This window comes from Tinamus guttatus, unplaced genomic scaffold (assembly GCF_059628265.1).
Source record: "Tinamus guttatus ecotype Peru unplaced genomic scaffold, ASM5962826v1 Tinamus_guttatus_pri_ptg000674l, whole genome shotgun sequence".
Lineage (NCBI taxonomy): Eukaryota > Metazoa > Chordata > Aves > Tinamiformes > Tinamidae > Tinamus > Tinamus guttatus.
The window spans coordinates 3652214-3661760 of record NW_028289208.1 but is presented as its reverse complement, the minus strand read 5'-3'; the positions used below and the strand labels follow the sequence as shown (position 1 = coordinate 3661760).

The window sequence follows — 9547 nt, the reverse complement described above, 5'->3', positions numbered from 1 at the left end:
GGGAACTCGTGGCCGGACGGCGCCGGGGGACGCGCCGGCAGTCCCTGGCACCATGAGCATCGAGAAAGCAGGTAGGGTGGCGGGAGGAAAAGGGGCTGCTTTGCTTTCGCAGCCCGTCACGGGCCTCCATCCTGAGTCAGAGCCAGCTCATTTTTTTTGATTATTATTTTCCTTGGGAGGACGCGAGTAATTTCAGGATTCATTTTATAGGCTTAATGTCCGTCCCAGGAGGCTTCAGTGAGCCCCGATGACTCTAATGTGCGCGGCAAACGGTGTTTAGAATGATATTGGGCGGGTTAGGAGCCAAACGCACCAGGATTAGGCAATGTTGCTGTTCAGTGTGCCTATATAATTTTAATTTGGCTTCCAGTACATTTGTGTGCTATGATGCAGTCTCTAATGACATGATCATATACCATCTTTCCACAAGCACCTGCTCATTCCGGCAAAAAAAAAGAGGATATTGGGGATGAATCAGAGCGAGGCAGGAAAGGCAGTTGTTATCTGAGCGAGGTGCAGAAAACAGAGCATCTCGTCATGTAATTGGGCTGTGTCATAACACAGACGTGCGTGGCGGCCCGACCGGGGCAGCCTGGCCAACCTCCGTTGGGTCATCCCTGTCTACTGAGAGCTGGGCTTTCCTAGCCGTGTTTCTAGACTCCTGCATGCAATGTGGCCTCCTCCCCTTGGAAAATGGGCTAAGAAACCCACCCAGACCCTCTGCTTTGTGGTGCTTGATGCCCAGCACCTCTGCTGGCATGAGAAGTCGGGCACGGGTCTGGATGGGAGCTTGTGCCTAGACCGTTCTTTACCGTGTGGGTGAATCAGGATTTCCTCCGCCTGGACACCTCCACTTTAATTCTAGCCATGCTTAAACGCACCCTGGGCGTTACATGCGCGGGTGGTCAATATTCCCAACATGCAAACCTTCTGCGGGGGGGGGTCGATATTCCCTGGATGGACCATCCCTCTGCAGGGGTGCTGGAACACCCCTGACCTGGCAGTGTTTCTGCCATCCCCGTCCCCACCGCAGCCCACGCGGGGACTCCGTGTTGAGCCGAATGCCCTGTGCTGGTGCCAGGCGGCCTCCTTTCCTCTGTGCCCTCTTCCCGTTGCAGGGGGGAGGCTTTGCAGCAGCAAACGTGCCAGCCTGCCCGCAGCCCGGCAGTTCCCCGTGATCCAGAAGATGGTCAAATCCATGGCTCACCTGCAGGAGGAGAAGCTGCGGCTGCAGCAGGAGCTGCTGGCTCTGCAGGAGAAACTCTCTGCCCAGGAAAAGACAGAGGTCGATGTGTCCATCCAGCTGCAAGGCCAGGTAAGACATGGGCAGGGGAAGGATGGAGGGCAGAAAAGGGAGGCACAGTCAAGGTTACCGAGCGTAGATGGTGGCCTGATTGCATGCTGCATTTCGAGTGTGCTCGTGTGCAACGGAGCATCTTCCCTGCTGGCCTGGGAAGTTTAGCATGGAGAAGAGGAGCTCCAGTACCGGAGCCGCCCTTGCGGGTGCCCGTCGGGCTTTGGTTGAGCCCGCGCTCGGCCCCGCGGCGTTGAACCGTCCTCGCTGTGGTCGCTGTCTCCTAACCGACGTCGTCGCGACGCTCCGGCAAAGGCGGCCGGGCCCTTTGAAGCGACGCAGCCTGTCGGGATGGGGCATCGGCAGAACCGGAAGCAGAGCACCTCTCAGGACAAGCTTGCAAAACCGACCGGCCGATTTAATTCCAGCGACTTTCAGAAGCCAGGAAGCTAAAGGGCAATGCTGAAGAAGAATCAGCTGCTTCAGCAGGACAAAGCAGTTAGGGGGACAAAGCGGCGAATAGCAGATGTTTGAGCCAGTACCGAGACTTTGCGAAGCTTTGAGGACAAAACCCCCCTTTTCTTTCTCAGCCTCTGCAAACCAACCCCCTACACGTTTGCTCTGCCCATAGAGACGTATCTGCGGGCACCAGGACCTTTCTCCTTGCAGGGAGGTTGAAATCCAGGCTGCTCATAAATGGATTTGCATGTGGATGTTGTGGGAGCTATTAGAGTCAGGTTTGGCTTGTTCCGCTGGTGTCAAAAAGGTGGCTCTCGCTGCCCCGGATTCGGTCGGCGGAGGCTTGCGCGACACGGCCGGAGCGCAGGAGCCGGCCCTCCGCGGGGCCAGCGCGCCCGGCCCGGGAGCTGCCCCATGGCGGGGCCGCACCTTGCGCCCCATGGGGCCGCCAAGGAGCCGCCGTCCCCTCCGGAGAGCAGGATGCGGCCGGAGGTGCCCGGCCAGGCGCAGGTAGGGCCGTGGAGGACGAGCCTCAAATCTCCAGGGTGATTTTCTGCTCGTGTTTTGGGGGCTTTTATTTTTCCATCTCAATGAGCGTTTGCCCGTGAGCTTCCTAAGCATGCAGAGTGCGCGGTGACGGGACACGGCAGCCACTGGCAGCATGCGGGGCTGGCTCCTAAATGCAACGCGATCCCCGCTCCGCTGGCATGGCCGTTTCCCTGGAAAAATTCCTCCCAGCGCTTGGAGTCGCTCCCCGCTTGCCAGAGCTATTTTAAGCCCAAGCCGAGCTGCAGCGAGGACGGCACGTGAGCGCTGCAGCAAGAATCGCACTACGGGGCCGTTTGTGCTGTTGTGTCTCATAACATCTTGACGGGTTTGGAAACAGCATTTTTTTTTTCCCCAAACCAGATGGGAGGAGAGCTTAACCGGTGCCTGTCAGCTCACTGCTCATTTTCCCTCTCCCAGCTGGTGCTCGGAACACCGGCTTGGTTTTCCAGACGGGATGGCAGCCCTGAGCGCGTGAAAGGTGCCGTGGTGGCCCGGCGGAGCACGCTGTGCTGCGCGCTTGCTGCCCTGGCAGCTCCAGCAAGGAGCGACTTAATAACCGCACGGAATTAATTGCAGCACAATGCGAGCGCGGTTGCATTCGTTATCCGTCGGCAGCTCCTAAATTATGGTCCGCGGAGGCCGGGTTGTTTATGAGAGGCTTGGCGATGCAGATGGGGCAATACTCGGCTGTGGGGTGGAGGCCGTTGGTGGCCAGCACTGGCTTTTCGGGTGGCAGGAGCCCGGGATGAAGCCGGTGCCGTGGGAAAGAAGGAAGCGCCGAGCCACACGGGACACCACTGGCGCCGGAGTCGCAGCAGTCGATTTGGATAACTGCAGGCAGCCGTTCCTCCGCAGCCTCACTGCGCTCCTGCAGCTGGGAGGGAAGGAGCGAAGCTGCAAGCCCAGGGCAGTCCCTGCAAAAAATAGATGTATTTATATAGAGCATTGCTAAAACCTGCCTGCTTTTGAGCAGGATTACGTGGGTGGCAGGCAGGTCCCCCCTGTGCCCACCGGCACCGGGGCTGGGAGCATCTCCCGTGGTGCCTGGGCTGCTTGAAGCTCTTCTGCTCGCTCGCGTCCTTCCGAGGCGACTCTGCTAGGGAGGGGAAAGCAGCAACGAAGGAGGAGGTGAAGACGAGCTCGGTTGCAAGGGCAGGAGGAGGCTCTTCTGGCTCTCTAATTGTGGCTTGGTCTTTCCTTTCTTATTTATTCTTCCTCCGGAGTGGATGGTAGTTCTTTAATAATGGTCGCTGCTACTACTCGACGTGGCCGATTTCTCCCCGCGGGAGAGCCGAGCAGCGAAGCCTGTCATTAGCGCGTGTTTTAATCGGCCGTGGTGAATCAGGCGCTCGCAGCGAGGCGGCAGAGCGCGGCGTGGGCACGAGGCGGCCCGGCCTGGGGAGCCCGCGGGGCGCGCGCTGGAGCTTTGCGATTCGGGAGCGATTCACTGCTGCGCGGTGGCGGAGCGATTGGGTGTCTCATGAGCTGATTTTAGTGTGTGTCCCCCTCATCCTCCTCCCCATCAGCTTGGGTCTCGCTCGCAGGGCGGCACTGACTTGGAGAAGCACCGCGACCTGCTGGCGGCCGAGAACGAGCGCTTGCGGCAGGAGATGAAGGCCCGCGAGGGCGAGCTGCGCGCGCTGCGGCAGCAGCAGCCGATGCCGTGCCAGGCTTGCGAGCACGTCCAGGTGAGGCGGCTGGCGGCAGCGGCCGGCGCGGCGGCGGTGCCGGCGGCCTCAGCATTTTTGCCTCACGTCGCCACAGGAGAACGGTCGGCTGCAGGAGCGACTGGCGCAGCTGCAGCGGGAGGTGGAGGAGGCGCGGGCCAAGCTGGGCGAGCTGGACCTCGAGGTGCAGCAGAAGACCAACCGCCTGGCCGAGGTGGAGCTGCGCCTCAAGGACTCGCTGGCCGAGAAGGCCCAGGAGGAGGAGCGCCTCAGCCGGCGCCTGCGCGACAGCCAGGAGACCATCGCCAGCCTCAAGTCGCAGCCCCCGCAGGTCAAGGTGAGAGGGCCTTGTCCTCTCCTGGCCCTCAAGGGACAGGCCAGGAGGTGGGGAGGTGCTGCTGCCAGCTGGGCCATGGGCTTGGCCCCATGGAAACCGCGGGATCTTTGTGGATTAACGGCGCGCCGGGCCCCTCTCGCTGCCGCGCGCCCTGACGTCTCGCGTGCGGCTCTTCCCCCAGTACATCATCAAAACGGTGGAGGTGGAGTCGTCCAAGGCGAAGCAGGCACTGTGCGAGAGCCAGTCCCGAAACCAGTACCTGCAGGAGCAGGTGGGGATGCAGCGGCAGGTGCTCAAGGAGATGGAGCAGCAGCTGCAGAGCTCGCAGAAGACGGCGGCCCAGCTCCGCGCGCAGGTACCCGCAGCAGCTCGCGTGGCCCTGCCGTGTCCCGCTGCTCTTCCCCACCGGGGCTGCCGCGGCGCTTTCCTCCGGCCTGAGCACGGCTGTGCTCCCCTCGCCAGATCATGCTGTATGAGGCTGAGCTGGAGCGGGCGCACGGGCAGATGCTGGAGGAGATGCAAGCCATGGAGGACGAAAAGAACCGAGCTATCGAGGAGGCCTTTTCCCGTGCGCAAGTGGAGATGAAGGCTGTGCACGAGAACCTGGCGGGTAAGGGCCGGAGCTGTGTGGGGCGCACAGAGTGCCCAGCGCTCACGGACATCCCCTGGGAAGCACCCCAGTGTGGAGGCTGGGGTCCCTCCGAGCCCTTGTCACTGCAGTGGGGGGGACACACGTCCCTTGTGTTCGCAGGCGTTCGGACCAACCTGCTCACGCTGCAGCCGGCGCTCCGCACCCTCACCAACGACTACAACAGCTTGAAGCGGCAGGTCCGCGACTTCCCCCTGCTCCTCCAGGAGACGCTGCGGAGCGCCAGGTCCGAGGTGAGGCCTCCTCCTGCCGTGTCCTCCCCTGTGCCACCTCCACAGGAGGATGGAGCGGTTCAGAGCTGGCAGGGCTGGGATGTGACCCCCCTTCCCGTCTCACTCAGATCGGACAAGCCATTGAGGAGGTGAACAGCACCAACCGGGAGCTCCTGAGGAAGTACCGCCGGGAGCTGCAGCTCCGCAAGAAGTGTCACAACGAGCTGGTGCGACTCAAAGGTGCGTGGGAGACACCTGCAGCACCTCCTCGGGCACCACGCGGGCTGGCTGCCCGTGGCTGAGGGTCTGGGGTGAGAAGGTTGTGTCAAGCGCAGGGGTTGTTGGACAGTGCCTGTGGAGAATGTGGGGTTGTCCACGGTGGGAGATGCTCCAGGGGTCTGAGCTGCTCCCTGCTCTCCTCCTGAAGGCAACATCCGTGTGTTTGGGCGAGTCCGCCCCATAACCAAGGAGGACGGGGTGGGTGCAGAGGCAGCCAGTGCGGTGACGTTCGACCCTGACGACGATGCTGTGCTGCACCTCTTGCACAAAGGGAAGCAGGTGTCCTTCGAGTTGGACAAGGTCTTTCCCCCTAAAGCAACGCAGGAGGACGTAAGTACGGCCATGTCCCCCTCCACAGCCTGTCAAAGGAGCTGCTGGCACCAGGAGCTGCAGTGCAGAAGGTGTGGGCAACCTTGGTGACCTCTCCCCGTGCCCACAGGTATTTCGAGAGGTCCAGGCCCTCGTCACCTCCTGCATTGATGGCTACAACGTCTGCATCTTTGCCTATGGGCAGACGGGGGCTGGCAAAACGTACACAATGGAGGTAAGGCTTCACCTCCCTTCCTTTCTTCCTTGATTTCCCATCCCGTGCTGCTTGATGCATCCCAGGACTCAGCACCATCTCAGCTGGACCAGGTGGCCCAGTCCCTAGGTGAATAAGTAAAAAAAACCCAACTGGGCTTTTTCCTTGTCTCTTGCTGCCTGCTAGGGAACGGCCGCAAACCCCGGCATCAACCAGCGGGCCCTGCAGCTGCTGTTCGCCGAGGTGCGGAGCAAGGCGGCCGACTGGGACTACGCCATCAGCGTAAGCGTGGCCGAGATCTACAACGAGGCGCTCAGGTAACTGCTTTCCCAGGGCCTCGCTGGGGCCCTGTCGTATGGCTAGTCCTCAGCCGTACATGTTGTTCCTGGCGCTCCGGGCTGCGGATTTGGCCGGGTGAGGGATGTGTTGTGTTTTTTCGTTCCCATTGCCAGCCGCCCTTTCCGAGCACTGGCTTTGCTCCCAGCCTCCCATTTCTTGGCTACCTTCTCCTCCTCCTTGCAACTGCATTTGCTCCATCTCCTGCCATAGCTCCATCTCCTGCCCATTTTTTTTTCCCCTCCTTTTTCCTCCCTCTTCCACCCTCTCCAGTCTGGCCACGGACTCTTGGCCTGTGGGGGAAGCTGAGGAAACAAGAAACATTTTCCCCCCCTGCCCGCTTCCATGCCCACGTGGTGGTGGTGAGAGGAGGGCGGGATCCTGCCGGGCGGGATCGTAACGGAGGGATGGAAGAAGAGGGGAGCGCGCTGCTCGGCTGGGAGCGGGCGGCACATCTGCTCGGCGGGAGCGCGGCTTGCGGCCGGGCGCGACGCCGGCGGGAAGCGAGAGGCGAGTGCTATAAATAGCGTCGGGAACAGCCTGGGAGGAAGCGGCTCCTCCTGCACCGCGGCCACAGCTGGGCTTGCTGCCCCGGAGCCGGCCGGGAGCCACTGCTGGAGGAGGCCCTTTGGGTGCCAAGTGGAGGCTCAGAGCTCCCCTCTGCCTAGGGACTTGCTGGGGAAGGAGCCTCAGGAGAAGCTGGAGATCAAGCTATGCCCGGACGGCAGCGGGCAGCTCTACGTGCCCGGGCTGACCGAGTTCAGGGTGCAGAGCGTGGAGGACATCAACAAGGTGAGAGTGGCTGTGTTTCTTCGTGCCTGGATGGTGGCTCTGTGCCAAATCACAAAAATAACCGGAGGAGGCGACGGGTCTGACGGGGAGCGAGATGTGGGAGTCTCTTGGCCCTGCAGCAACATTGGGAGCATTTGTGAAGTGCTGGGGAGCAACGGCGACCAAAATAGGGCCCTGGGGATAGTGTGACAAGCCCTGTGCTTGGAAGGCACCAACCCTTGGCTCGCGGGAGTTTAAAAATAAGGTTTGGGGCCTGGGTGGCTCCCAGGGGATTAACAGGGCACCAGACTTCCCTGCGTCTTATTCGCTTTGTCCCGGTCGCCATTTCGGCTTCCCTTCCCTCCCTCCTACAGGTCTTCGAGCTGGGTCACGTCAACCGGGCAACAGAGTGCACCAACCTCAATGAGCACAGCTCGCGCTCCCACGCGCTCCTCATCGTCACCGTGCGCGGGCTCGACCACAGCACGGGGCTGCGCACTGCAGGTGGGCACGTGCCACCCCCCAGTTCACCCAGAGCCAAGACACGGGTCTGGTTTGGACCCGGCGCTGTTAGCACCCTACATGAGTTGTACGCACTCTGGCTTGCGGATGGTGGGCTTGGTGCTGCAGCCTGGATGTGTGCCTTGGAGGGTGTTTTTTTCCTACTCTTTTGGGTCTCTGCCCCTAGGGAAGCTGAACTTGGTGGACCTGGCTGGCTCGGAGCGCGTGGGGCGGTCGGGCGCTGAGGGCAGCCGTCTCCGCGAGGCGCAGTACATCAACAAGTCGCTCTCGGCGCTGGGGGATGTCATCTACGCCCTGCGCTCGCGCCAGGGCCACGTGCCCTTCCGCAACTCCAAGCTCACCTACCTGCTCCAGGACTCCCTCAGCGGAGACAGCAAAACCCTCATGATGGTGCAGGTAGGGCTGGCAGGTGCCCGACTGCCCCCAGTAGCCAGCCAACCATCCTCTCAACATGATGGCCTGGACACCTGCATGTTCTCCGGGCGGGCATGGTGTTCCCAGGCAGGGGAGGGGGGAAGTCACCATCCCCTCCCACCCTTCCATCCCCTTTCAGGCTCCTCCATCCCCTTCCCTCCAGGAATTTGCCCTAAATCCTCCGAATGCCTGAGTCCGCCCTCCTGCCTTTTGAGGGGAGCCGCTCAGCAGTTGCCACCTGCTGTCGCTTTTTTCGGCTCCCCTTTTTCCAGACAAATATGCTCCCTTTAGGGGAGGGGGGGAGGATTGGGCAGGGGGATTGATCCCAAGGGACATATTTGACTCGGACGATGAACTCCGGGCAAATGGATGGCGCTCTCCTGGGAGTGGCGCGTTATAAATAGCCGCGCAGCAGCCCACGAAAGCGGCGCGGCGGGGCTGAATGTGGCGGCGCGGTGACCCGTTGCACCCGGGCGCAGGTCTCGCCAGCTGAGAAGAACAGCAGCGAGACCCTCTGCTCCCTCAAGTTTGCCGAGAGGGTTCGCTCCGTGGAGCTGGGCCCTGTGTCCCGCAGGGCAGAGCTGGGCTCCTGGCCCAGCCAGGAGCAGCTGGAGGTAACGGAGTTGCTGTCGCGCGACGTTCCCCCTCCCGGGGTGGAGGGTTTGTGCCCCGTTTTGCTGCGGTGGGCGCTCCTGAGCGTTGTTAGCTGGGTCCTCTTCCCATTGGGTGCGTTGGTGGTGGGTACGTTGGCGTTGGGTGCATCTCGTGGGGACACCTCCAGGGCAGAGCAACCCCAGGGAGCACCAAGCCCCTATGCCTGGCTCCCAGCAGGGTATTTGGCCTCTCTAAGCCCCGTTTCACAGTGGGCCCTGGCACCCGAGTTTTGCCTGTCCCGCCACGGCTGAACCGGGGCCGGGCCCTTGACTTTCCGCACAGGGCGACTCGCCGGGGGCCACCCGGGGTCACGCGGTGCCCAGCTCGGGGCCGCCCTCTGCCCGCGCCGCCTCCATCCGCAGGAAGCTCCAGAGCTCAGGTGGGCAGCGGCAGGGCGCGATTCCCGCCCCGGCCTCCCCGGCGGCACCTTCGGCCAGGCTGCGGCCGCCTCCGCGCGACACCATGGCGGTGGCGACACGCGCAGCGAGCGAAGCGGGAGCAGTCCCGAGCCGTGGTGCCGGGGCAGGGGGCAGCCACGGGAGCAAAACGGCGCCCGGCCGCAGCCCCGAGCTGTGTCGGGGCGGCCGCCCCGCACAGGCACCGAACCTCTCTCTCCCCTTTGGTTTCAGCGTGACTTAGGGGCAGCCCCGGCCTGCAGGTGAGTGCGGCCGTGCGGGGAGCTGAGGACAGCGGTGCCGGTGGAGGGGGCTGCGCTCCAGCCGCCCGGAATGGCAGGAGGCCCCGGCTGTTGCTCAGCTGTGACTTAACTGTGCTCCTTTGCAGGGAAGCTGAGGCCAGTGCCTGTGTGACAGCACGTGGTGACCGGTTCCCCTGGCCGCGGTGCTGCGGCCTGCCGCTCACCCGCTCGACAGACGCGAAGG

General features: G+C 62.5%; 1 protein-coding gene across 1 annotated transcript; it reads left to right on the top strand.

Moving 5' to 3' along the window:
- Positions 1-1129: 1129 nt before the first annotated feature.
- On the top strand, positions 1130-9334 carry KIFC3 (kinesin family member C3). Its single transcript, XM_088536448.1, has 16 exons — positions 1130-1315; positions 3847-3990; positions 4067-4306; positions 4488-4661; positions 4769-4916; positions 5058-5188; positions 5296-5407; positions 5595-5776; positions 5886-5990; positions 6156-6286; positions 6974-7097; positions 7451-7580; positions 7765-7994; positions 8492-8626; positions 8949-9045; positions 9296-9334. Exons 1-16 carry the CDS (start codon positions 1187-1189, stop codon positions 9298-9300), a joined length of 2217 nt encoding a protein of 738 aa, XP_088392574.1. The 5' UTR covers positions 1130-1186; the 3' UTR covers positions 9301-9334.
- The last annotated feature ends 213 nt before the right edge of the window (positions 9335-9547 follow it).

Excerpts from the sequence above, each read along its gene's own strand:
- KIFC3 (XM_088536448.1), top strand. The coding sequence starts at position 1,187 with ATGGTCAAATCCATGGCTCACCTGCAGGAGGAGAAGCTGCGGCTGCAG. Across the intron at positions 1,316-3,846 it reads CCATCCAGCTGCAAGGCCAG|GGCGGCACTGACTTGGAGAA; the intron begins GTAAGACATGGG and ends TCTCGCTCGCAG. Across the intron at positions 7,098-7,450 it reads GCGTGGAGGACATCAACAAG|GTCTTCGAGCTGGGTCACGT; the intron begins GTGAGAGTGGCT and ends TCCCTCCTACAG.